Source organism: Drosophila guanche, unplaced genomic scaffold, assembly GCF_900245975.1.
Source record: "Drosophila guanche unplaced genomic scaffold, DGUA_6, whole genome shotgun sequence".
NCBI classification, from domain to species: domain Eukaryota; kingdom Metazoa; phylum Arthropoda; class Insecta; order Diptera; family Drosophilidae; genus Drosophila; species Drosophila guanche.
In genome coordinates this window covers 2435290-2462702 of record NW_022995754.1, presented here as the reverse complement: position 1 = coordinate 2462702, position 27413 = coordinate 2435290, and the positions used below count along the sequence as shown (strand labels likewise).

The window sequence follows — 27413 nt, the reverse complement described above, 5'->3', positions numbered from 1 at the left end:
AAGATTGCTACTTTTGTATGCTCTTTCTGGTAGACTATAAATTTAAATATACAAAAATACAGACACAAACGTATATTTTCATGACGATCTCATATTTTGGTGCAAGACCAAAAACTGAAAAACGTTGTGCAGTATGTTGCCCCTTAAACGTTCCTCGCATTTTCCACATATTTTACATTAAATCGTTCTCTGCACATTCTGTGACCCAAATATTTGCACTCTGCATATGGCTCTTGTTGGTTGCTACACGGAGTATTCCCAGGGGGAAAAGGATTCCTGAAGACTAGAAATTTGTACTACGTGGATAACGATTTATCGGATTTGTAAGATGTATCTATAAAAAAGAGATGTTGAAAATAAAATGCTATTCATGTTTGCACATAATTAGCATGAAAATGTTTAGCGTAGGAACTCCGAAATGCACCTCAAAATTTGTGGTCATGTTAACAGAATTATGTAGCTTCCTCCTCCTGCTCCTGCTCGTGTATTCATAAATCTAAATATTCCTGCTAAACGATAATCAATTTGTCTGCTCAAAGTCGGTTGGGCATAAATTTCATTCTCCATTCTCCTGCTCCACTGTCCCTACAAATTATGCCTTGGCATAAACAAACAGAGTCAGAGGCAGAGGTAGAGCTTCTTCCTCCCTCACATCTGGCGAGCATGTGGAAGGTGCACAGAGCGAGCTCTGGCGAGTGTACAAAGCAATTGCCATAATTGACACAGTGCCGAGGTACGTAAGAAAAGGAGGCAGAAGTAGGTTGGGCGTGGCTCGGTTTAGTTGCACTTTGGCTGAAATGCGGCAAACTTAAACTGTTACTGAAAGGGCATTTAGCATTTTGCGGTCATATTCGTTGCAATGCACCACAAGAGCCTGCAGCCGGGACAGTGCAAAAACCATTCTAGGACAGGGCCAACATGGAGCAGGAGTGGGGCAGCAGTTGCCGGAGCCGCAATAAACAATGTAGTAGTAGTGTGGCGGTGTGAAAGTGTAGCCCCCGGCAGATCGAGCCAAAAAGTCAGAGGCAGAGGCAGAGGCAGAAGCAGAGAGTCAGAGCTAGAGCCAGAAGCAGAGTCAGAACCAGAGTCAGTCACACACACACACACAATCTCACATGGTGGAAGATTAGCAGCGTATAAATAATGGCTGGACGCTAGGGAGAGAGCGGCGAGAAACTGGAACGGGGAACTCGAATTGGAATAGGGAACAAGAGGGAACGGGAGCCCGAAAGGGAACTAAGAACGGGCGAGAGAGAGAGAGAAAGAGCAACTGCGAACGGGTGGGAACGGCAGACCGAATAGGGACTGGGAACGGGTGGCACTGAGAGCGCGTGCAGCAGGCAAAGTGTGGTAAATATTTGTGGCTGTGGGAGCTATAAATATTTTTGTATCCCCGGTACAAGTCACAGCTACAAGGGTAAGTATCTCCATGCACATATTGTAGATATTCTTGTAAAGGAATTCACCCGCCCTTTCTGCCACTTTCCCCGAACTATAAACTGCCAGTATCAATAGCCAAGTGTCTCGGTTGGGAATTGCATTTGGTATTTTCGAGACTTAACTTCCACTTTTATGTGGTTCTATCCGTGTAACCCCAGACCCCATTCAAACTGAACTCTCGCTCAGGCAGGGTTATTACTGTATCAAAGCTCAAAAGATCAAATTTAAAAATTGTTTAAAGCTAGAGAGAGAGCAAGAGCTGAAATGAACAAATAATCGAAGGCAGTGATGGCGTTTCTTGAATTGATTTACATTGCTGATTGGAGTCGGTTGGGACTGGGTACAGCTACAGCTACAGCTACAGATAGGAACTGGTAGAACGACATTCATTAGATGCTATTCATTCAATCGTCAATGCTGTGCCCTGTGCTCTCCTTTGCCACATTTTTGTCATCGTAGAATTTGTCTTGAATCTGCAACACCTGGTGTCGACAGACAGAGAGCCGCCCCCGGGTGGCACACTCCCACAGAGAAGGAGCAAAAGGTTGAACCGTTCAACCGTTGTGTAGCTCTTCCTGCTGAAAAATGGTAATTTGTATACATACTCGTCTATTTGTTTATACTCGTGTATATTTATTTGCATAAAATTGTTACAAATCGCCACAAAATGCGGCCCGGCTGGAGAGCCTCGGGTCGGGCTGGGTCGGCATCGCTTTGAAAAGTGTGCCGTGAACGTGTCTTGGTTTTGTAAAAGGCGTTGATTTCCACAGAGAGAGAGAGGAGTGCGGTGCAGAGTGTGGAAAATATGAAGAATTGCCCAGGAATGTAGGTGTAAATTCCGAGCAATCTCGCACAATGGTCGCTGCCTGCGAAGTTCTCTTATGCAATGCCATGAAGGTCAACAATCAATTGCAGCAAAAGAGTTGAGAGTTGAGTTGACTTTGCCACCGAGTTCGAGTATGCAACAAGAGAGACGAAGAGGCGGAGGCGGAGGCGGAGGCCCACAAACAAAAGGAAGCAGCAGCAGCATAACTGGCAACTGATGACAGGAGCTGCAGAGCTACGAGCCAGAAGGAGCTGTGGCTATGAAGCAGAAGGAGGAGGCGCAGTCGGCTGAAGTGCTGCCAAGTCCAGGGTCAGAACTCAGGACAGGGCACAGAGAGGTTCCAGGGACTCGGGACTCAGGCCGTGTGTCTTTTCACTGCCTTGCACTGCACTTGAATGAAATGAATTGTCGAGTGAGAAGTGAGGCAACCCCTACCACCTCTACCCTTTACTGGGTGTATGGCCTGTTAACGATTACGTGATGAATTTGCATGGCAATAACAGGCCAGGCCTCTTCCCGCCTCTCTCTCGCTCTTTTCCCCTGTAGAAACAATATGCCAGGACTCGGCCTGTGCCCACACCCACAGCCCAGACTTGTGCCAATCGTCGAGTGAAACTTGGAAGCCGTCAACGTCAGTGTTCCCCTCCATCTATCCGTCCGTTCGTCCATCGTTGCTGGCTGCGTTCAAAGTAATTTGACGCCAATTTTATGGCCAAGTCTAGGCAGGAGGCAGCAGGCAGCAGGCAGCAGGACGGTGTGCTCCTTCCTCCCTTTTCTTTTACTATTTTGCGTTTTATTTATTTATGCCATTTGCACTGCCAGCCGAGGCAGTGCACTGCTCTGGCATGAGCTGGCTCTTGGCGGTGTGAAAAATGATTTTATAATACGAAGTACCAGTGCGAGTATCAACCGGGAGAGCGGAGCCAGCCATAAACGGGCTTGTTTGCAATCAAACTGCCAGCAATTACAGCTGAGCAAAGTGCATATAAAAAATATGCCAAGGAATCGTGGTAGCAAAAGGACATGTAGCGGTGCAACGACTTGTGGGCGGCATGTAAAAACGTCTAATTGGATGGCGAAAAACAGGTGTTAAAGTGCAAATTGAATGATGTGCAACTGGCACTCACTCAGCCACAGCCTGTGTGGCAATCACAATAAAGATGTTTGTTAGGCTGGCAAACAAGTGAAATATGGCTATGGCCATGACTAGATATGGCATTTCAATTTACTTGTTAGTTACCCATCTACAAGCAGCGCAGAAACACGCCCACACACACACACGCACATGATGCATGACAATATTCTCCTGGAGGGGATTTTCATTCGATAATGCCGTGTGGCACTGCGTGCGAAGGCAAATAAATCACAGTTAATGCAATTAAAACTAAGCGTTTGTCAATGGAAAAGCAAACCCAACGGCAAGCCACCCCCCACCCACCCTCCAGCACTCTACGGCGCGCATAAACCACTTTACGGGCTGAAGAGCACTTGAATTATTTACGGCAACTTCAGAGAGGGAGAGCGGAAGAGAGAGAGAGAGAGAGAGTGCTGCACCTGGTGCTGTCGACTGTTTTGCATTTCCATTTCCATTCGTTGTCGCATTAGCAATTGTTGTTCCATTCGCATCGGGCGGAGGGGGAGGGTTCCATCCCAGTGTTCCCCGTGCCAGTTGCAGTCCCTGTCTATGCTCCTGTCGTTGCTCCATGGACTAGTTGTTCTAGTCTAGCTGCGCATTTGGTAATCTAAAACGTTGGCTACTAAATCACAAAAAGCGTCAATTGCACTTCAAGCTATTGCACACAGATACAGCCAGTGGTCCCATTCTTGTAGCGAATACTCCCTATGCCGCGATGCCTACCTCCTCCTCCCGTTGCCGTGTCTCATTTGCAGCAAATTGATGTCAATAAGCGATAATTGAATTAGCGCTGCAACTCTACAGCGCAGTGTACACTGTGCTACATTGCATTGGCTACACTTTTGTTGCTGTTTCTGTAATTATTTGTCACAATCAGCCAAAGCCAAGTCGCCATTCGACCCCGCACCCTGGACTCTGGACTCTGGACTCCTCCTCTACATCCTTCAGGTGCGGTAGTTTATCGCCAATTTATCCTTTTTTTTTTAGTTGTTGGACAGCTCCTAAATGGATTTTGCAATTGTCAATGTTTTGTTTTCCCGTTTTTTACTTGAAATTGCTTTGTTTCGGTTCTGTTTCTGCTGTGTTAATTGTTTGGCCGCTTCGTTTAACGCGCAGATGGTTCGGAGCTTTGGCTCTCCCCTCGTTTGTCTCCGTTGACAAGATTAGCATTAATTGAACACTGAATTCTTTCAGCAGTTCGAGAAGATGTCACAGCGTTCTGCTGGGAAAAAAGCAGATTTTGTAATCAGTTTTGTGTGTTTACTGACTAATTGGCAACACTTAAGGGAACTTGAGCGCCTTACAATCAGTTGAAAATAAATGCCAAAAATAAGTTTAAGGCTCGGCAGCAATCAGTTTTGTTTCATTGTTCAATATTGATTGCAGAGTTTCCACATATGACTGCACTTTGGCAACGTACATACATATCAATGTATCAAATCAATTCACCTGCTGTACGGGTTAGAACGATTCGATTCGGCTGCAGCACTCTTGTGTAGACATTTTATCAGCATCAGAAGCCCAGAAGGTCGGCTCGGGCCTCATCCCCTTGGAAGGCTAAACAAACTGTCCAAAATTCCGAGAGGAAGTGGCAGTGGCAGTAGCATTGGCAGTCATTGAGTCAGTCCACAGTCCAGCCACTGTTTGTGCCCAATTCGCATGTACATGGAGCGAGGAGTGAACGAGTATCGTGCCTGCCTCCGCCGCATTCATCCATCCATCCATCCATCCATCCATCCATCGACTGCCAAGTCAGCGGCTATCCCGTGCACCTGAGTGGCAAAACGAACAAACGAACAAGCGAATCCTTTGGCCTGCCATTCCGTACGTACTCCTTCGCCTTTGAGCGGATGCGCAAACAAATCTGACGTGCCAGCAGCCAAGAGCAGGCGTGTGGGGAGCGACATGCACCATAGACATGGACTCCATCCAGTTACGTGGAAGGCAACAAAAGGCGGAACATTCATGTGCGGTTTTCCCAAACTGACAGATTTTTATATATTCGCCTGTCTTTCGGGTGCGACGCTTGCCATTTGTTTTCCTCTGCAACAGTCGAGGAAGGAGAACCCACCCAACCAGTAACCAGTCTCTGAAGAAGGCAAAGATGGAACGAACTCTGATTGAGCAATATGAAATGTTGAGCGGGTTGCATTGGGGACCTGCACTTGAAGAGATGCACGAATATCAGCCATGAATGTTGCATTGTAATTGGCAGATGGTAGCTGGAGAGGAAAGGATGCTCTTCAAAGTGAATGTTTATCCCTTTAGAGCTGCTTTCCATCTGGCATTTTGTGTCGATTTTGCATTGTTTATGTCTGCGGCTGATAGAAAATACAACTAAAATATGTTTACTAGTTTTCCCTATTTTTTTTGGGAGCCTTTCCTGGTGCTTTTTCTTAGATCAATGAACTTCAGTCGTGCGGCAAATGAGAACATTTTCCGATGTCCGTGTGGTGGGTGCCCCATTGGAAATGCATCAAATGTCAAGTGCAGCAATCAAACGAAAAGGAAAAAGCTCGGAAAAGAGAATAAAGCCCGGGCATAAAGAAAAAGGACCAAGGAGGTATTGTTCGAGTGCTGCCTGCCTGCCTGCCTGCCTGGCACTGGCTGTAATTATAATTTGAGTGATGCTCAGAGAGAGAGAGAGAGAGGAAATCATTAAATTCCTGATTGGCAAATAAGTCATAAGTCGGTGGGAAGGGGCCAACTTCCCCCAGGCCCTCTTTGGAGAGTTTTACATGTCTGACAGCTGGGGTGAGGGACACCGAGGCTGCTGGTGGGGGCCTTTACATGTCACTGACAAATGTCTGTTATGTAAGAGATATGCTGCTGATTTATCAGAACGCGCAGCATATCCGAGGTGTGGGGTATCCGATTCCCCTTCATGTGAAATATGAGCAGCCCTCCCCGGGCACGAAATTGAATTTTAAAATTATCTGCACTCCTTCCCCACACTCCTGCATGGCACCTTTCCTCTTGCTTTACAAGTTCCCAAACTTTTATGTACATATTTTGCTTTGTTTCTTTGTTACTTTTAATCAGATGCAAATGAGCAGAATCCGGAAACGAACTGGATGCAAAATGCGAGAAGGTGAACGCTGAAAACTTTGAAGTACTCTTCGCTGCTGCTGATTGTTGTTCCAAAAAAGTTGTACAAATTATCGGAAAGAATTGAATTTGAGTAATCTGTAACATGAAAGGCATTGGCAGATGATGGTTGAATGATGAGAGCTCATCAGTTGCAGAGAATAATAAATACATTTCGATGCCTTCACACATGTGTGACACGTCTAAGGGAAATTTCAATCAAACTTTCAGCAACTACAATGAGACGACAGTCTCCATTACCACTCTCCCCACCTTATCCATGTCAAGTTACGTTGATTAAATTTCGCACACACCTTGAAAAGGCCACTGAGAGGGCGCATGGCATGGCCAAAAGTAGCTGAGACGTCTCCACTCGGCAAGTCAATTAGTTTGACAGATTAATGCAAATAAACCTTTCAGCATTCAGCATTCACCATCCAGCAGCAGCAGCAGCAGCGAGAAACAAATGAGCCGAAAAGTAAATTCTCTCTGCTCTCTGTCCAATTTGGGAGCAGCAGCTGATGGCAGCTGCGTCGTGTGTGGGCGCTAATTGGGCTAATTAAATGATGGGGCGAAAAGCGGAAAGTCTCTCGCACTCTCCCTCAGTCCGAGTGCCCTTTTTAAATCGCTTCAAACCGTAGCCATGCCGTAGCTATAAATGTGTATACAGTATATGCAGCAGGTCCAAGCCAAAGCTTAAGAAATTTCATCATCGAAATATTCGGGCAGTTGACAAAGTGAAAGTGTGCTTCGGCCCGGAGATGTAGATGGAGAGTAAAGGCACAATAAACGCAGTGCAGAAGCCGACTCCGACTCCGACTCCCACTCGACTCTGGAGAATGCCATCATGCTCTGGCAATGAAATATCTCAAAAATGCCAAGAGGAGCAAGGCCATCCAGCCATGTAAAAGCTCTCTCTAGTGCTTCAGTGCGTCGACAGCCAGAGGGAGGGGGGGCTGCTGGCTCTTGGCCCCTGGCTGGGGCTAAGGCTAAGGCTACAGCTCCAGCTACATCTTTGGGCCAGATGACGCTCTTTGCATTGTCTCCTTTGCCTGCACACACACCGAGAGAGGGATGAAAAATGTATATAGATATTAATGCCAGGCGACTTGCTGGCAAAGGCAGGCTGCCTATAAGAAATTACCCAAAGGATGGTAGAGCGTCATTTGTTCGAGGGCGTGGCAGGGATTTATTTGACTTGGATTTGCCAGCTGCAGCTGCAGCGTGCTGCCCCAAAAAGAGCTTTCCAATTGGTAAATCTACATCGGGGAGGAGGAATTCATTCATTGATTAACTTTACCCATTATCGCATATTGATGTGAAATCTAATTAGTGGCAACCGCAGGAGTCAGGGGCACACACACATTCATAGAATCTTTACACATTTCCTGTTCCTGTTTCCTGGCTCCTCCCCGTCAGTTTCCGCTTTCGTGTCAGTGTCCGTCTGCGTGTGTGTGTGTGTATCCTTACCTCTGTCATATCATGTACACATCACATCAATTTGCAAAAATAAATGAAATGGCAGCAGTGAGCAGGAACAGCAGCCACTTAAGCAAGGACTCTGCCACGTCCACGCTTCTAAATGGGCCCCGGAGATGGCTCCGGAGAGTGGCATGGAGCAGGAATCAGAGTGGCAGTGTGGCAGTGTGGCAGAGTGGAGTGTTGAGTATGTTTGCTGGTACAAGGGGACGCGACTGCTCTGCTACGTGCGCGTTGGATGCGTTTTTGTTTTCTGGCTGTCACTTGCACGGTTATCCCTGCCTGACTCCTTCTCTCCTTCTCGCAAATCAATCTGTGGGATGCTGCTCCCGGTTGATTTTTAAAGAGGCAAATGTTTGCCGCTTAATGATGTTTGTTGCCTGTCGCCAAAGTCCCGTGTAAATTGGAATACGTGTGTTTGCCCTGCCCCACTCCCTGCTCCCCTTGGCAGCCACTCGTTCCCCTCGTCGATGATGCTGCTGCCGTGGCATGTAAATTTAAATGTATGTAAATCGTATGCTACTCGCGCGCCTCGCAGACGCAGACGCAGACGCCGGGGCTTTACATCCCACGGAATGACATTTGCATACAAGAAGAAGAACCGAACCCCACATATGTCGCAGCATCCTGCAGAGTCCTTGCTGCTCAGCTACACATATGCAAGTGTATGTGTGTGTGTTTGTGTATATATGTCTATTGGTATGTAAGACTTAATCCTTTTTGCACGCATTAAGGGCTTGCCAAAAATTTGTTTCCCTCTCTCCTCTTTTTTTCACATTATACAAATTTTATGCGGCTCGCGGATGCTTCCTTCTCCCTTTTGGTTACCTAAAACGGGTATTTTGAATTTGTGGAGTAGTTTGTGCAGAGATCTGCATACACTTTCCTGATTTTGCATAGCAGTTGAGTCATTGTGGAGTCCCACGGCATATCATCGCTGCTGCACCTCCAATAACTTTTATTTTGAGTTTAATTTATTATTCGTAGTGTATCAGATGCTTCGTTCTGCTCTCTGTGTACTTATTTTTGTTATCCTTTCTTTCTTCTTGTTTGTCGCTTGACAGTCAGACATCAAAATCAGCTTAGGGAATTTCGCTTAATAGAAAATTTACAATATTGTCCTGCACGCCCCCGACACGTCTCCCCTTGGCCACAGCTTTTGTTGGTCTGAATTTAATTACGGCCTCTGATCCTCCGACGGCTTAAAGCGTGTAATTAGTGCGACATATAATTGAAAAGGACTCAAATGATACGGTTTGCCCGTCCGCCCCAGCCAGCCAGCCAGCCAGCCAGCCAGCCCGAACCGATGTTCGTGTCCAGCCCACTGTCAAATGTATGCCAGGTTTTTCCTAGTAAATGACAAACTGAATTACTCTGCCCTGCTTTATCTAGGGAAAAAATGCCACCAATAAAAGTTTAATTTTAATGGCTTTTATACCAGAGAAAAAAGCAACTTTAATTAGATGAAATTGTTACGAATAAATAATTTGAATGGGGGCCTGAAAAATATAACGATTATTTTGCACAAATTGGATACTCACTCTCAAAGAAGTTTTGAGAAGCATTAGAACAACATTAGGGGCTGGGGGAGGGGCTTATGTCACCTGTACTACTTCCACCCACCACTCACCACCCTCTCTCTCTGCCTTCCTTGTGCCTTGTCATTGTCTTGCATTTGTGCAGTGCCGCGAGGCAATTTGGATTTTTCTTTGGAGCCCGAAACTTTCCTTTCCTTTGCTGCTTTTGCTTGTCAACGGAAGAGGTTCAACACAAAAGGGGGAAACGAAAGGCAAGGCAAAGCACAAAAGGAAGGAAGAAAGAGAAAAGGAAAGAGAGAAAATGAAACTTCTGTAGCCTGGTGGTACGTTTTGCACATCAAACAGCGACAGGGACTTGGATGACATGTTGTCAGCCATTTGGGCTACCAATTTGCGAGTGGCCCGAGGCCCCAGTCGTGGCTCCACCCACTTCCCCTCCTTGGGCCACTGACCAGCAGTCGGAGCGGAGCAAATACTTGCAGAATGTGGGGCATGGCATGGCAGCTCTCTGATTTTTGTTGCGTATGCCACAAATCAAAGTTTACAACATTTTGGCCGTAATTCTCATTGTTTATCTCGTTCTCTCGCCTGTTACCTTTTCGCTTGAAAGTTTATACAACAACAAAAAAAAGTATCTTTCACTACATTAAACTTTGTGCCAGCACGCTCTCGAGAGCTCAAGGAGGAGCAGGAGCTGGAGCAGGAGCAGGAGGAGCAACAATAACACAGCAATAAGAGGCAACAGCTTTTGATTAAGTTTCGTGCTTGCCGCGGAAGCTTTGGCTCATTTCCGGTTGCCCCCATGCTCATCCCCATCCCCAGCTCGCCGTGCCCCAGTAAATATCCCTCGAGTTATGATGCTTAATTATATCAGGACTCGTTGCTGTTCCTGCCCCACAGCTCCTCCTGCTGCTCCTTCTCGCCGCTGTTGCTGCTCTCGAGGCGCACGTGCGTTTTAAGTTGCCAGGCGGCGCTCTGATTTATGTTTGGAGAAAACCCCCAACAGGCACGCCCATACATCTACTCTGCCAGCCCCTCTGGGTGCTCCCTGGACGCTGCCAAATCTCTACCGTACCTCGTATAATGAGCCACTAGCTCTGCTTCTAGGATTTGCCTCTCCTCTCCTGTCTTGCGTTTGTTTTTTTTATACTTTTTCCAACATAAAACTAGCCCGCGGAGCGACTTGGGACATGTTTTTATGGGTGCAGGAATATTGCTTTGGAATGGCTTTAGGCTAAACACGGGACAGGCAGGAAAGGCAACTTCAAAGCTCATCTTATGGCCATGGAAACTTGTGGCAAAATGATCAGAAAATCCTGCAAAAAATCTCTCTCTCTCTCTCTTTACTGGATGCCAATAAAGTATTAAATCTAAAAATAGTTACACATGTCATCAGCAGCATAAGCCTTGCCCCTGCCCAGCGAACTGTCATTTGTTCTGGGCAGCTTTTCTTCAATTTAAATTCGATGGCCCTCTCTGTCTCTCTGTCTCTCTGCTGCTGTTGCTGGTCAATCAACCCAGCTCAAACCCACTCTAAGCCCCCTCTAAAGGGTTGTTCGGACTGGCTGCTGGCGGTTGACATGATGACGTGTGTAATGAGCAAACAAGCACTGGGGGGGAAAAAAAACGTTGCACACAAATAAATAATAGAACAACTGGCAACAAGACGAAAACAACGCTGACAATTCCCGGTCCCAACATACGAGTATATCCTGCGGAGAGACAATAAAAAACATCAAAACAAAAAATCACTAATGAATCCAGCTAAGGATTCCCCAATGCACGCTGCAGTTGTTGCACGCGCAGTTCAAATGAATGAATGAATGAACGAATGAACGAATGACTGAATGAATGGCGAATTGTTTCCAGTTGCCAGTTGCCATTTGCCAGTTGCCAGTTGTTGCTGCTGGGGCAGGATAGCCGGAAAAAATACTACGCTTTTAATCCCTAATGTCAGTTCACGTTCAATGGAGTCAGAGTCAGAGTTGGCGCTGTGGCTGTAGCTGTAGCTGTAGCTGTAACCTCCCCCTTCCTGTACTGTGTCCTGCCCGTGTCCTGTCCTATTCTCTGCGCTTCCTCCTACCGCCCCAGTGGGGCTCTGGCATTGTGGTCCATTTCTTTGCAACTCTTTTGCCCCGTCTCCCGCTCTTCTTATTATTTCTATTTTTTCGCATTTTTTCCATTCCCTGTTCTGGTACCGGGGGTTCCGTTTCGTTCCGTTCCGTTGTTTCCCAGCTCCTGGCGGATGCACTTCGTCCTGTTTCGTTCTGCAGCCGGAAAAATAACTTCGCAGCAGCAGAAATTTCCCTGTCGTCGTTGTCGGGAGTTGTTTATTTAATTAAAAATGAAAACAATGTATTCCCCCACACCACATTTCCACATTTCCACCTTTCCCCCCCCCCCCATCTGTGGCACTCCCTCGTCAACCCTTTCCGCTGCCATACAAGAATGTTTTTTTGCATTGTTCGTTTCTTTTTTGTTTTAATAATAATTCTATCATATTCGTTAAACATTTAAATATTTCTCCCTCTCATTGTGCTGCTGCTTGTATTTGTTTTTAAATTAGTTTTTTTTTTAAGGCTTCCCCCAACATTATGCAAATTTTTGCGCATTTTGTGCGGTTGGTGAATAATTTCATAAGAGTGTGCCACGCGTTGCCAAACTACTGCTGGGCCTCTGATTTTTGGGGTTGCCTCATTTAAATGTAAAAAGGATTCAAGTTTACCCAGCGAGGATAACAAACACTTCCTCCTTCAAGGCACTCGGAAGTTGTGGAAACTGCACAGAAACCTGCGCCCCCTTTGGGGACTTAATTTTTGAATGAGTAATGTCCGTACTTGGAGCACTAATTGCGAACTCAGGAGTCACGGAAACAACCCAATTGGATTAAATACAATTTCAGAATTTTTGGAATAATTTTAAGCTGTCTGTGTGGCCATGGCCCGAAATGATTCCATTTCACAAAAGTCGAATTGATGAACAGATGAACAAAACTCTCTTTGAATAGTTTCAACTCAAATGTGGCTGTGCCATGATTTTTCCATGTTCCCTTGTTGCAGCATCCTTGTGTGTTGCAACACTCAACAAACTTAAATCAAACATGGCCAAGCCTTTGGCTCTTAACTTGTTAACACATACCCCAACATACAAACATTTGTGCAAATAGAGCTGGAGTGAAAGGAGAAAGAGGCAACTGGGGAGCATTTGGTAGAATTTCTTCGTACACTTCATTATCCGGAGGGTGCGGCTTACGTTCTGTGGAAACAAAACGCATCTGGCAGCTTGCAAAATGAAATGCTTTCAAATGAAACGAAAATCACATTAGAAACGCAGCCCAGGCCTTACTCTCCAGTACTCCCAGCTGAAGACGAACGCTTCCAGGGTGGAAAACTCTATGGAGAGCTCATGGAAAATGTAAATAAAATTCTATGGCGAAACATTTTGCAATTACAGAGCACACAGCTCCCTCTCTCTCTCTCTGTAGTCCACGGCGAGTGCTGGTCATTAAATATTAAGCGAGCGGTAAAGCAAGAGGTTGCTCCCGTGGGGGCTCCTGCCGCTGGGGGGGGTTTGTTTGCTCAGGCGAGAGCGAAAGTTCCTTTGGCGAAGAATGGTGGTCGGTTCGGTCTACGTCTCAGGGCCAGACGGTAGGTCGTGGCACTGACTGTAATTCCCATTGCCATTTCCCATTCAGCGTCTCTCTAGATTTGCGGAAAATGTCGCGACATTTGTGCTTCACTCTTCCACTCTTTCACTCTTTCACTCTTTCACTCTTCGCTTTCGTTTCATTTCGTTTCCTTCCGCTTTCTCTAGTTGCCAACATCCTTGTCTGGCGGCCGCCCTTTGGCACATCGTTGCAGCAAATTACAGGAATTAAAGCTAACGAAGCGCGAACATTTGCCAACACAACATTTGCACCCGACCCGACAAGCTGCAGACTAGATTCCTCGACTATATAGAAAATCGGCTACAAGGTGTTGGGCCCCACTGTGCAGTGCGTGGATAAAATGATTTTCATTTGCGTTTCCCTTTTTCACGCCGTTTTTCCGTCCCGCTTTTTGCCTGTGCGCGACAATTTTCTTGTCGCGTGCCGTGAAAAGGATTAAAAGTAAAATTCCCATTTTGCGGCAATTGAATTAGTGCTAAAAAGGAGGCAAAGAGTCACAGATTGGAGTTGGTAAAGAGTCCCTGCTTGGATTCCCTGATTCCATCTCAGTCTGCGACATCCAAGTTGAATTCTCTGGGGGGATAAACTCAAAGAAAATGCAAACCAAGTGAAACATAAATAATACAACAAGCTGCCGCGCACTCAATTACCAGCAAAAGAGGGTCCGCCGCAGGCTGGACACACACACAAACACACACACATCCGATGTGGTCCACAGGTAGCAAGAAGTCGATGCCACCTGCCCAACTGCCACTCCACTATAGAGTGGAGGCGTGTGCTGCGTCAGCGGTGTAGCGGCAACCCCCCGTGCCTCATTAATAAACCTTCGATACACTCGCATGATGTGTGTGTGTGTGTGTGTGGAGGCAGAACGTGCGTAGTTCTGGTGGTTGGGGGCAGGGAAGGACACAGGCACAGGCACAGGCACAGGTGTCAGACAGTTCCCGCCACCCTGTAACACAAGACGCTATCGTCGCGTTTGTTTTGCTATGCTCATTCTTCGCATGTCTCCCCAAGCAATTGACTCTCTCTCTCTCGCTCTCTCTCTCTCTCTCTGGCGGCTCTCTGGCAGCGCCGCTGTCTTGTCTCTTTTTTGGAGACTTTTTTCGTTTTTAGTGTAGAGTGTGGTGGCGGCAGTGCCTTTGGTTTGCTTTGGCCATACGCCAGCTTTGGTTTTAGCCTCTTTCCTTCTCGATTTGTGTGTGTGAGTTTTGTTTCTTGTCTTTTTGTTGAGCGCCAAAAATAAACACAGCGTAAATCGTTCGAAATTGCTGGGGCTACAAATTCTAAAACGTTTGGCATATGGCAAGAAATCAGCACAAAATCGGGCCAGATATATGCAGCTCCAGCAGGCCAATCTGCGGTGTCTCTGTCGGTGTTTGTGTGACCCAGTAGTACATATGCGCCTCATTTCATGTCAATTTCCAAGGTCAAGATTGTCCACGATCCACGATCTATTTAGAGATATTTCCACCCACATTGTGATAGTTTTGTTCTATGATCTATGAGCCAAAACTACTTAACAATAATCCTTAATGGATCTTGGTACAATTCTGTACAATTTAGCCATTCAATTGCGAGCACTTTTGGCATTTAGCGCACAAACCAACAACAACCGGCAGCAGGAGATGCAGCAGCCAGCCGCAGATGCCAAAGTCAAATGTGTTGTAGCAGCTGAAAGCCGCTGAAAAAGTCTCCAAGAGATGGCTAACATGTGGCCAACGGTAACGCTGTTGGCCTGGCCCAAAACACTTGACCGAACCGCCACCAGCCACCAGCCACCAGCTGTGGGAACGCAGCAGCGACGATGACGACGACGACGACGACGACGCTAGCTTCGCGCGGGAGCCACTTTAGGGGTTGGTTGGTTCTCTCCGCTTCGCGTAGCAGTGTTGTCTCTGCCACTTGCCACATGCCACTGACGCCAAGGCAGTGGAAGTGGCAGTGGCAGTGGCAGCGCTGCTGGCGTCGCTGCTGACGTCGACTGCTACCGTTTTGGCTCTTTGGCTTTGGCTTCTGGCCACCTTCGAGTGTATTTTCAGTTTCATTTTGAACGCCGTGCGCTGAGAACGTGGACGTACTGCCGGTTTCGCATCTGTATCTGTCGGTCTCTTGCCCCACGGCTTGCCCCGAGTCGTCGTACGCGTGTGAACCAAAAGAAATACAAATAATAATTTTGTTGAATGGTGTGGCATTAAACGGAACCAAACCAAAGAGCAACGTGAAAGTAAGGAATACGAAAACAAAACGAGATTAACAGCAGCAACAAAAAATGAATTTAAATTAGAAAAAATTGCGAGCGAGAGAGAGTGAAGAATATATATAAAACAAAAGGTTGAACATATATATAAAATATATATCTACATATCCGATTGAAAATACAATTTCCAAGGGAAATGGTAGAACTATAATTTTCCATCAAAAGACTTTCTCTGACGACAGATGTGCACGGAATTAGCCACAGATTTTGGCCTTGAAAACTTGGCTTCCGGTCAAAAATAAAAAATAGAATATCCCTCGCGATTATTCCTCGTAACTCTTACAAGAAAATATATTCTGTTTGATTTATAATTATAATAATTTTTTAAACATAATTTCGTGTGGCATTCGGCAGCAGCAACAAGTTAATCACCGATGAAAATATATATTTAAATCTGAAAATGTTGTCATAGCCATAACATTGAGCACGAAAAATATTCTTTTCGAAATGAGCGAATGTTTGAAAAATGTGTGCTAAAAGCGAAAACCGAAAATCTCTTTATACATCCTCTATACGTGTGCATGGGATACGTATGCGACGATCTGTGCCGGCTAAACAGAAGTCGCGGGTCTACGACTAGTCAGAAAATTATATCATAGCCGAATCCGCTTTTAAAAATAGCGCGCAATGATTTTTTTCTTATTTCTCGTATATAAATTCAAGAAAAAATATGTGTCATGTCTGGTCAAATAAAAAACATACGTATACATTCTATATGTCGGAAAAGCCAACTAAAATCGGGGTTACATGTGTGTACAAATAATGCCGCAGCCAAAGTTGTGTACAGACACATCTTTGGAGCAACAAATACTCCTAGAACTTTTCAGATAGATTTCCCTTTGAACACAATAAAAACTCCTACATAAATTTGTGTAAAACATTGGTCAATATGGATATTATGGTTACGCGGTGGCATCACCACCTGCAGCAACATCTCTCTCTCTCTCCCTGGGGTGTATAAAACAGACACCGGAATCAAACGGAATAACTTTTTCGTTATTGTTCCATCCCAAAAAGTCCCCATTCCAGGAGGTCTGGTCTGCCTGCTGCCTGTTCTGCCTGGGCAGGAAAGACAACGAAAAAAGAATTATTTGAGGAACGGGAACAGGTTGGTGCACATTTTAATTCACGGTTCGATGGCCACAACGGAAATTTCTTTAATGACCACATGCGACGACGCGGACAATGACGGTCTGCTCCGAATGGAGACACCGGAGACAAGTGCACGTGGGTGCAGATTTGGCTGGTTGATCGAGGGTTAAACCCGGCCCAAATGTTGCAAAATGGTTGCAATTATTGAAAATATTGTGTAGAATGTTTACTTTCCATGGGATATCATGTTTTGATACATAATTATATTGAAATTCAATTCTGTTAATGATTAGAAATATCAATATTTAAAAACAAAGAACAACAAAGTACACGCCATATGTATATTCGCTTATTGAGAGCCAAAAGTAATTACCATTTAAAAAAATTAACACAAATAATCGTGAACCCATTGACGTAGATTCAATTAACGTTAAAAATGAATTGTTTTATTTTCTGTATATATTTTTGTGACATTTTAAGCCTTTCGCAGTGCAACAAAAACGGCAACAAAAAGAAGGAAAAAGCGAGTACAACGGCAAAAATGCAATAAATAGAAAATGAAATAATAAATAATGTAATTTATGCAGCATAAAATATTATAAATCCCAAATTATAAATCATACGAAATTGGAAGTGCAATCAGAATCAGAGGTTTGCTCATTTTATGGATTTATTTATGCAAATGTTCAGAGTCTCATTGTGCAAGTGAATTAAATTGGGAAAATGAGACCATAAATACATGCGAGTATTGTGCCAGCATATCCCTATCCATAAAATCAATCATCGAATAATGCGTTGAGCTACTTAAAAGTAAACTCTATTATCCACAAACAAGAACAAGTATCTATCATGGGCCAAGACGCTTCATTTGTTACAATTACAGGCGGATGGGAGGGGAGTTTTCTTACCTACTCGAAAATTCAACTCGACTGCCATGCCGCTTCCTGCTTCACTTCAAGGGGAGTTTATTTTCAATGGAGATAGAATACAATTTCTGCACAGTCAGAGAGTCTGAGTAAATTGTAGCATACTTGCAGGTGTGCCGCCAGCCACGTCGTTTAGTTTATTTCATTTGTGCAATCAATCAAGCGGATGAGAAGGCCAAAGAGCAAGTCCTTCTTACCGGGTCTTATAGTCTTGTTTAAAGTGAAAGGATGACTGGGCTTCCCATCTACCATCTCCCATCTCCCATCTTCATGTCAAAATGAAAATGTCTGCCAAAGAGAATATTTGTATGTTTTCTTTTTCGCCTCTCTCAGGCACTGGCTCCCACGCGTTCTGCATAGTTTCTTTCTTTCTAATTTTCTACGCAATCCAGCAGAGTTGCTGTTGTTTTTTTTTCTCCTCTTTTTGGAATCACAAATCAACAGAAAAGAACAACAAAAAGCTCAAAGGTTTTACGGCCCTCCTCCGCTTCGTCACCTGTCGTGACCAAGCCAAAACAGAATACAATTGCCACAGCGGAAAACGAAAGAGTCGCAGCCAGAGCTGCGACTACGACTACGGATAGGGCTACGCCTTTTGGCGCAATTTTCCCAAGGTCTGTGGAGAGTGTGGCAGAGAGAGAGAGAGAGAGAGAGAGAGAGAGGGTGAGAATTACCATTAAAAGCGCGCAACTCAATTTCTCGGATCTTTTTCCCCCCAGATCTTACTTGATTTCGACCTCTCTGTTTCCCCGTTTGCTTCTTGGGAATCTTCTGCTGACTGCCCAAAGTTGTAATTGAGTTTCTTCTCTTCTCTCTCTCTCTCTCTCTCTCTCGTGCCAACGGATTTTTCTGCTTCGTGTTGTGTAAATGGAAAATGAAAAGTATTAAATTTTATTTTCACTACCAAATTGGCAGCGCTTGGCAGTGGATACTCTGCAGTAGCCTTTAGTAATTCAAATTGGCGTATTTATGAACCAGTAACGAGGACATAACATGACAACAAATATATGTATGAGTGTCTGTGTATGCGATAACGATAAACAAGCAAATAAAAAAGCAATTAATGCGCTTGTCGCGCAATCAAAGTGTGCCTGTCCGCCCGTAGCCGGCCAGCCAGCCACAAGTGTATCTCTGCTACCGGCAAAATGGGCTAAACAAAAAAGTAGAATAAAATAATGTATCAAGCGAACGAACATCAAACATTTACCCAGCGGACACAAAATCGTAATAACATTGGAGTAAACCGAATAAAAATATTAATGGGATCTCCCCATTCGACAAATCCCCATTCGCGGGGCTGGACTCTGCCTGCCTCAACCCCCAAGTGGGTGGACACACCACACACACACACACGCACATTCGTAGGCTTTCTGACCACATAAATATTTGCGGGACGCATTACGGTTAAAGCCATGGACATGTTTACCCACTGTCCATTGTCCGTTGTCCGTTGTCCGCTGTCCGTTATCCCCATGGTCCTTTCGATATGTTTGTTTCGGTTTCTATTTTGCATGTCATAAATTGCTGCACAAACAAAAGGCAACGGAGACCGAAAGGCCACCGCCAGCCATCGCCACACAGCAACAAAGAAAACCGCATTAAACGATATTTTTCATTTGGGGTTTTCCTACCCACCAACCGGGGGCAGAGGAGTGTCTGTGTCCGTGTCTCCATCCATCTCCGGGGGAGACCCATATGAGCCATGTGTCATACGACTTCATAATGATGATGTTGACGGCTGTGGAAATAGTTTTTCCTTCAGCTGCTTGCTCCTTTGCCTTACCAGCTGCACAACCAACAACTTCATACATACAATATGTATATGTATCTGTGTGTTTGTAGTTTCTACATCCTACTAGTCGGACTATTTATTATTTGCCCAATGTCTGGTCTGGAAATTTGTAGTCTGCATCTAGGCGTTGTGCAGCGCGTTGTTTGCCAACTAAACAGTCAGCAGCAGCGGCAGAACAACCGAAAGGAACCCCTCGCTAACCGCCTAGCCATGCATCATATTTTCCCCATTTTTGGCATTGTCTGCAGTCTCTCTCGCTTGCATATCATTTTGCAAGTGCATTGTTCTAGGGTTCTTCTTTTTGCCCCCCCCCCCCCCCCCCCCCCCCCCCCAATCTTCCTTTTTTTTCTTTGTCGTCTATTATTTCCCCACCCCCCACAACAGGAAAAACCACACGACGGGGAAGAAGCAACAGACAGNCGGAAATTGCCATAAGCAGGGCAAAGAAACTCTATACACTTAATCATCATCAGCATGAGTCAATGTGCCAGTATCAGTGGCATCAAAAGATATTTTTCCAAGCCAAAGAAATATCAATCGAAGTGATTGAGTCCAATTAGGGTCTTTGTGGCAATGTAAATCGGAGACTCGAGATGTGTGTTGCACAGAAGTTGCCACATTTGTGCCACTTTCTTGCGGTTTCCTTTTCGCTGTTTTGCCACTCGAAAAACTTAGTTGCTTGTTGGTTGATGAATTAGCCAAAAACATGCATTCAACTGTGGCTCCGTTTCGCGACATACGACGTTTAATTTATTATGCCACATTCTAATCAACATTTATGGGCGTGTGTGTGTTACCAGGAGAAGGTCGAAGCGTGTGTAAGTGTTACCCTGTGTATCCTTATCTGGTGTTACCTTTTCTTTTTTGCCGCCACACACGCAAACTCTTTGGGCTTAAGCACACATTCGAGAATTGCGAGCACAATAAAAATACTTGGCAAATTAATTAGTGAAATTGTTTTGGGGCCACGTCGAACTTTTCTACGCTGCAACTTTTGTCGACCGCGCCAGCTAATTATCAAGAATCCAAGTTCCGCTTCGTCCCGCTCCGCCCCAGCAATTGCCTATCCAGCAAAAAGCGACTTCGACTCGTTCCCCATTGGGGAGAAATTACATTAAAATCCTAAATAATGAAATTGCCAACGCAATAAAATGATTTTATGATTATGGCCCCAGAGTGTGTGACTTCTCAGCCCCTCCCCGTACAGCCGTGACATGACTCCCGTTCGTCGATAAAATTCGAAAGCCAAGAAAATGCGTGCGGCATATTTTAGGGCGGCACTTGCCCCAGTCCCCTGCCCACCCATGTGTGTGGGAGCCTTTGCATGCGTCTGTCTGCCTGTGTCTGTGTGTACGCGAGCTGTAAATTAATAATATCAACTTTGGCAGCAAATGTCAAAAGGAGCAGGAACATGCTTCGGCTCTTGCTCCTGCTGCTGCTGCTTGTCTCCTTCCCCACAGCATTGTGACATGTGTGGCACTTTCCGGGCCCCCAAATCCTCTGGAATGTGCGTGACTCTTGATGACTCCTTAGTGTTTACGGCCTGCCGAATCAAACTTCAATGAATGACATTTGTGTACATGGAGAAGCTTTCTCAGACACCCCGAAATGGGAATGGAAATGTGTGCTCGAGAGACCCGAGTGAGCGTCCAGTGTAGTGCATAAAAACATTGTCAAGTCTAAGGCGAAATCAATTTCACAATGGCTTACATGGCTCCCAGTACTCCAAAGTTATAATTTAATAAAATTCGAGCTCCCATTGTTAGATGTTTCCTACCCCCAAAGAGAGTACAAAGAACCCTTGCGAAGGGTGGTCCCAAAACGGGGTGCAAAACCCTTGTCAAGTGCCCCACTTGTTTGGGGCATTGTTTTATGCGACAAATTGGAAATTAATCACCAAAAGCACAATTGCCATACGGCAGTGGAAAATGTCGTGAATTTATTACCTTTTTTTACAATTTCTTATTAGCGAACTTTTGCTGTGTGGCTGAACGATCAGTGTGTTCAGTTTGTGGGCACACAAGCACATTTTGCCGCAGCTCAAACACAGATGAGCCGCGCTTCCCACAAGACAAGCCAGCAATCAGCAGCTCTTATCAGAGAAGGCAAAACACAGAAGGAGCGGGGGTAAAAATGAAAAGAATAATCATATAAGAACTCAACAACATGCAACCACTATGGGGTATAAAGTCGGCAGACCGAGTAGATTGACTGGAAGCGAGAAGCGAGAAGCGGCAGACCACCCAATCCACCAAAAAGGCACTCCAGGGAACGTCCTTGCCCAACAGACACCACCAGCTAGCAGTGGCATGGCGAGGGGTGAGCAGAAAAAACAGAAAAAGTGTTGTGTAAAGTGTTGCACATCAGGCCACAATGGCGCTAAGCCAATAAATTAAATCAAACAAGCGCGATAACCATTTCACTTTTGCCATGTCTCTCTCTCGCACTCTCCCTGGTCTCTCGTTGAGAGACCCACCAACAGACACTCATTCGTGCCACCCCTCAGACCGGAGCCAACTTTGTTGTGGGATTCGCACACGCAGTGCTCCAAAAAATAAAACAAAAAAAATACAGCACCAAAAACCGACAAGAACTGAAAAGTTCCAATAGCGTAAACAATATAAAAACTGAACTGAAATGCATCAGCTTCTCGCCAAAAATAAAACGCAAAAAAGCGCCATAAATGCATTTAAAATAAAAGATAAAATAACAATAAAAAAAATAGAGTGTGGCAAGCAGAAAGCAAAAAGGAGCTTGGGTGAAAATTGTTTAAAAGCTTTTGTGACACATTCAGCGTATAAATTTTATCCGCATATTCCATTTTCCATTTTCCATTGCATTTTCTTTTTTGTATGGTTTATTTTTTAGTTTTAGTGGGTCGCAGTGGGTGCACGCATCGATAAAAAAGATTACATTTATTTGCTGGCATCAGGAGAGTGTGTGTGTGTGTGTGTGTGTGTCGCCAGTCTGTTTTGCTGTTCCATCTATGGAAAATTATTAAAAGTTGTTGATTGCTGTTTTGATAAGAAGTTTTGTGGGGGTTATGGCTTGGGGCTGGGGTTGCTCTGCTGCTGCTGCTGCTGCTGATGATGTTGTCAGGACATTGCTCCATTAAAGTTCAAACGATTATATCCCACACTCGTATGCTGCATGCTTCTAGCCAAAAAGATGCTGGCCTTTTTCCCCATGCAGGAGTGGAGTCTTAAAACAAAAAAAGAAAGAGAGAGAAAGAGGAAACAAAAGCTCACTGAGGTCATGCTAAAAGCTCAACAAATTTGTAGCCACTCTCCTCGTGACGTTAGAAACAAAAAAAAAACAAAAAAAAACATGAAACTACTTAGCGTCGTTGATGAATTGTGACATTTTTATGGGTTTGTCTTTGCACGGCAGACCACAGAGTAGAGGCAGAAGTGGCAGTGGCAGAGGCCACATCCATCCATCCACTCTTGGCTTAGCCTCCACACAGTGAAAAGTGTGGCCACTCATGATATATTTTCACTCACTCGAGGCGGGGCATCCTCTCCTTAATTGTGAGAGGTCCAAACCGCTTTCGTCCCTCCCGTGAATTCGTATGATGCCACCTGGAAAATTATTTAATGCGCCTCTCACGTGTCGACAAGTCGTTGAATGCCTCCTCCATACGCATGCATAACTCGCTCAATATTTATTGCTGCAGGTTAAAGTTGTGTATTCGCGATTCATTAATTAAAATGCTGAGAGCTAAACACTGCAGACAGTCCGGGAAGCAGCTAGGATTTCCCTTGTTTGATTTCCGATTTCCCCAAGTCACAGCGGATGCCACTTTAACGAGCCGTTTACGGGAGAAAGCTGTCTGTCTGGGCTGGGAGAAAGACTCTGACTTCCCACACAAATATCTTAACTGCCTTTAATTGGTTTTATGAGCCAACGAAAATTCCCTTTGAAGTAATCACCCGGAATCGGCATTCAAGTGCTGGGAATAATGTGGAGAAATCTACGAGTACATTAGTCTGACGAACTTCATCTTTTTACCAACATCCATTCGAATCGATAAAAAGAGGACGAGTAAAAGTTATGGCAGGGCATAGATGGATATTTTTTTCCACTTTCCTCTGGCTTAATGTTGGGGGGGAAAAAAAAACTCGGCAAAAAAATAAACAGAAAAGCCCATTAAACGATATCTCATCAAGAAAATCGCATTAAATATGTTTCTGCCTAATTTCCCACGATTGTCGACGCGACTAGAACCGTTTGTTCCTTCCATCATTTAGCTATATGCAATCCCATTCCGCTCCACAATAGTCTCATGTCTCATAGTCTCATGTATGTTTGAGCAAAAAGTCGAGTCGAATCGCCAGAGCCAAGAAACGAAAAGAAACAGGAATAATTTTTTATGTGTTGTGTTTTTCCCCTGTCCGTTTTTTGTCTCTCTCACAGTTGAATGGCCACAAGGCCGACACACGGAATCGGCCACAAAATACACACAGAGCGAGAGAGAGAGAGAGAGAGATCCGAAAAAGAACGGTTGGCAGAGGAAAGGTGGCAAAAAAAAGCGAGAGAAATGTCTCGCAGATGAGTTGAGAGATGAGAATAAATGAAGCAACACACAAACATGTCTGTCCGAGAGAGAGAGAGAGATAGAGAAAGATAAATTACGTGGCAAAAATTAGACACTCGGAAAAAGCGTAAAAGCAGCTACGAAAATTTACCTAACAGAATTCGCCATTCCAACTTTATTTTCTGTCATAAAAAGCAAACATGCTGCCAGGACAGCTTCCAGTTATATCTTTGCATTTGTTAAGATATTTATTGTGCTACCTGATGCCACTTGATTTGGCCATCAAGCGCCCGATTCTGTTGGCCATATTTTAATTTCGCACGCGCCGGCTGCTTAAGCTGATTAATGGCTTCCCCCGAGCAGAAAAAGCTGCTGTCAATCAAGTATGTCCGCACGGAAACAGATCCTTGAGGTGGCCCCCCCCCAAAGGAGAGCTGGGGCAAGGGAAATGGACAGATAGTTAGTAAGCTAGACATTGTTGATGCTTCTCCCTCTGGTTGGGGCCAGCCCATTCTGACAGCCATTTAAACGCAATGACTTCAAGATGATTATTAAGTTGTGTTTCAATAGCTGAAGGCTGTTGCTGTCCGCCATTGCTCCTCTGGAGGCGTTAATAAATTGCGCAGGGAGACATAGCTTGGGGTTTCTATATACTATTTTGATATACTTTATGGCGCTGGGAAAATGATCCATAAAGTATCGAACATATTCCTCCCGCCCGGTACACCAAAGATCTCAAACGAAATGTGTGAAAAATATGGCATAGTGGCTCTGCATTGGACGCCAGATATTGGTCAAGTCTGGCCAATATCTAGTCTAGCATATGGGCAAAATATATAAATTTATGTGTGCGTTGGCATACATAAATATTTTCATGTGGCTTTCAGTGGCTGCCCCGCGCTAGTCACGTTTTCACATTGGAAAACAACATTTTGGCTGAGTATTTGTTAATACTATTCAGTGTTTGTTGGTCCCGCCTGCCTTGCTCTATACATATACTCGGGGATTTATTTATTTTTCCCGTTTCGTTCGCGCTTGGCAGCGGGAACCAGAGCCAGCAAAAGGCAAAGGCAAACACAGTGGGGCATATGGCGGAGCGGAATGGCCTTCGGGGGTCTGCCTGCCCCATGCACCCACAAATTGGAATCAATATCGGAGCGGCCTCGAAAATACACAAATCGGCAAAGCCATTGCCGTCTCTCCAGCCCAACCCAACCAATAGTCAAGAGTTTGCTGGACAAACACAAATACAAATACAAATACAAACACAACAACAACAACAAGATGTGAAAGAAATTACAAAATATTGTGGAGCATACTTTTAGGAAATTGCGCCGGAAAGAACTAATACAATGTTTGGCCTGATTTTGACCAGTTTTCTCTTCCTTGTGTGTGTGTGTGTGTGCGTCCGAGAGAAAATCAAATAAAGCAAAATTTGTGATGGAGGCGCTTGCTGTTGGAAAGTTGTTTTCTTGGCTTTCTTTTCAATAAACCCAAGGGTCACATTAATTGGCTTTTGCATTGGCTTCCCGGCATATTCCCGAAATTGTTATTCAATCATCCGCGAGGATAACCAAATAAATCAGCCTCTGATGCCGCGAAACTCAAACATTTCATCAGTAATTGATACACGAGCGGGCATCAAATGCGCCCATTACACTACGCGAATAACAAGGATGCTTAAGGATGTGTGGAATGAGATATTGAGTACAACAAATGGGCAAATATTTCTGAGTGAAAATTGCAAAATATTCAAATAATTTAAGCTGCCTTTAAGCAGCAACAGAGTGCAGACCAAAGTGTGGACACATTTACTTCCATTTCCATAGTAACCTTAGATGACTTTTGCTCCTTGTTTTCAATATTAATCTGGATATTATTCTCTCTCTGATTTCTTTGCAGACCCAAGTGCTAAATGTTCAATGATTGAAATACGACACCGGCAAAGTAATAATACAAAATACAACAACAAATAATGTACAAGTGAAAAATCAATGTGAAACAAAAGGAAATGATATTGTAAAGAGCAAAAAAGAAAGCAAAAAGAAATCAACTAAATGCCAAAGCGACGGCTGAAAAATTGAAATACAAAACTGACTTCGAAACGGAAAACAAAAAAACAAGAAATTAGAAATCAGAAATTGTGAAACGAAAGAAGCGACTCGAGCGACACACCCACACCCACACCCACACAACAATACACCGCTCCCCCCCACACACACACACACAGAAATATTGAATGCTCGTGAGTGTGGACAAATCCGTAAGCAGGTGTTTAATACTCACTCAACAACACTGGCGGCACAACTGTCTGTAACACTGGAAACATGCTGCTGAGACGCTTGCCACACAGCGGCGGCAAACCCAAGAAGTCCCCATGCCGGACGATGCCACTGCAACTGCAAGTGCTGCTGCTACTCTGCCTGGCACTTGTGGGCCATGTCAGTGCACAATTCGGTAAGAACTGATCCCACTATAAGCCCAACTAAACAATACATTGAAATTAAGCCGCACAATTTGCAGGCTGCAGCTTCTCCTTGGTGCATTAATTATGCGTTGCATTTTGGCACGGTTTGGTTTTTGCCATCGTTTGGTTTTTGCCTAAATGGACAAAATTATGGAATTTCGTGCAACATGCGTAGCACAGAGTTTTAATTATGCTGCCACATGCAGCACTTCCACGGGGGAGTGGCCAAATATTACAAATGTTTTTGGTTTACCCTAAAATAGTGTGCAGTCCATGAAATGGTAACGAGCTGCATTGTGGGCAGCAACAGGATCATGCATATTAAATGAGCAGAGCAAACGAGAGCCTTAAAGAGGCAAAAGATTGAGGGGAATATTCGACACGGGTGGGCGCTGGCTTATTATTTAATTAATTATACACTCGCAGCGCCTTGCCTTGCCTTTCGTTACTTTCTATTATTAATTTAGCCAGACTAGTGGAAAAAAAAAAACGGACAAAATGTTAAATGGAAACAGTGGCAAGGGCCATACAAAAAAGAGGAGCTCTCTCGAGTGTTTGTGGATCTTTTTCTGCTTTTTCATTAGCATTTGTTTGGCATCGGCTTCTGTCTGGGACATCGTCCTGGTCGTCCTGTGCCGTCACTTTTCAGCACTGCATCCCATCCATCCCCTTTGAAGCCCCTTTTGCCCCTTTGTTCTTTTTACCATTTTTCCATGGTGCAACTACACGAGTTGGTTTTTTTTTTTAGCGTTTCTCCTTGTTGCATTTTGTCGCGGCTAATGCCAAAAGAGGAGTCGAATTGCTAGCGAGCAAGGACATGGAAAATATTATTATGCCCCCCCTCCTGCACCGGCCTTTGTATTCCATTTTTTCGGGCAGCGACAAAAAAGATATTCAATTATAATAGTCAACAATTTTACGGCGCTTTTTTCTACATTTTACGGAATCTCATTAGAGACATTTCCATAGACACAAAAAAATGGAACTCAATGCCCAAGGGCATTATTAAACCCAAAATTGAGTGTGTGTGTGTGTGTGTGTGTGTGTGTGTGCTGGGCAAAGCGGAATAAACATATTATAAGAAAGTGACGCATGGAATTGTGTGGCCACACGCGAGATGATCATAAAACCAACTGAGAGGAGACGCGGCTAGTACCTGCCTCTTCC

At 44.7% G+C, this 27413-nt stretch overlaps 1 protein-coding gene across 17 annotated transcripts in view; it reads left to right on the top strand.

Moving 5' to 3' along the window:
* The window catches only part of LOC117588880 (hemicentin-2), an 83590-nt gene that overhangs the window by 21995 nt on the left and 34182 nt on the right, over positions 1-27413 (top strand). For 15 of the 17 annotated variants that reach the window (XM_034280405.1, XM_034280404.1, XM_034280399.1 and 12 more), the window contains exon 2: positions 25682-26236. In XM_034280405.1, coding sequence (XP_034136296.1) covers positions 26107-26236 — 130 coding nt within the window. In that variant the 5' untranslated portion in view covers positions 25682-26106. Of the gene's footprint in view, positions 1-15204; positions 15400-25681; positions 26237-27413 lie in introns of those variants that run through there. The other 2 variants (XM_034280390.1, XM_034280406.1) reach the window with 2 other exon arrangements.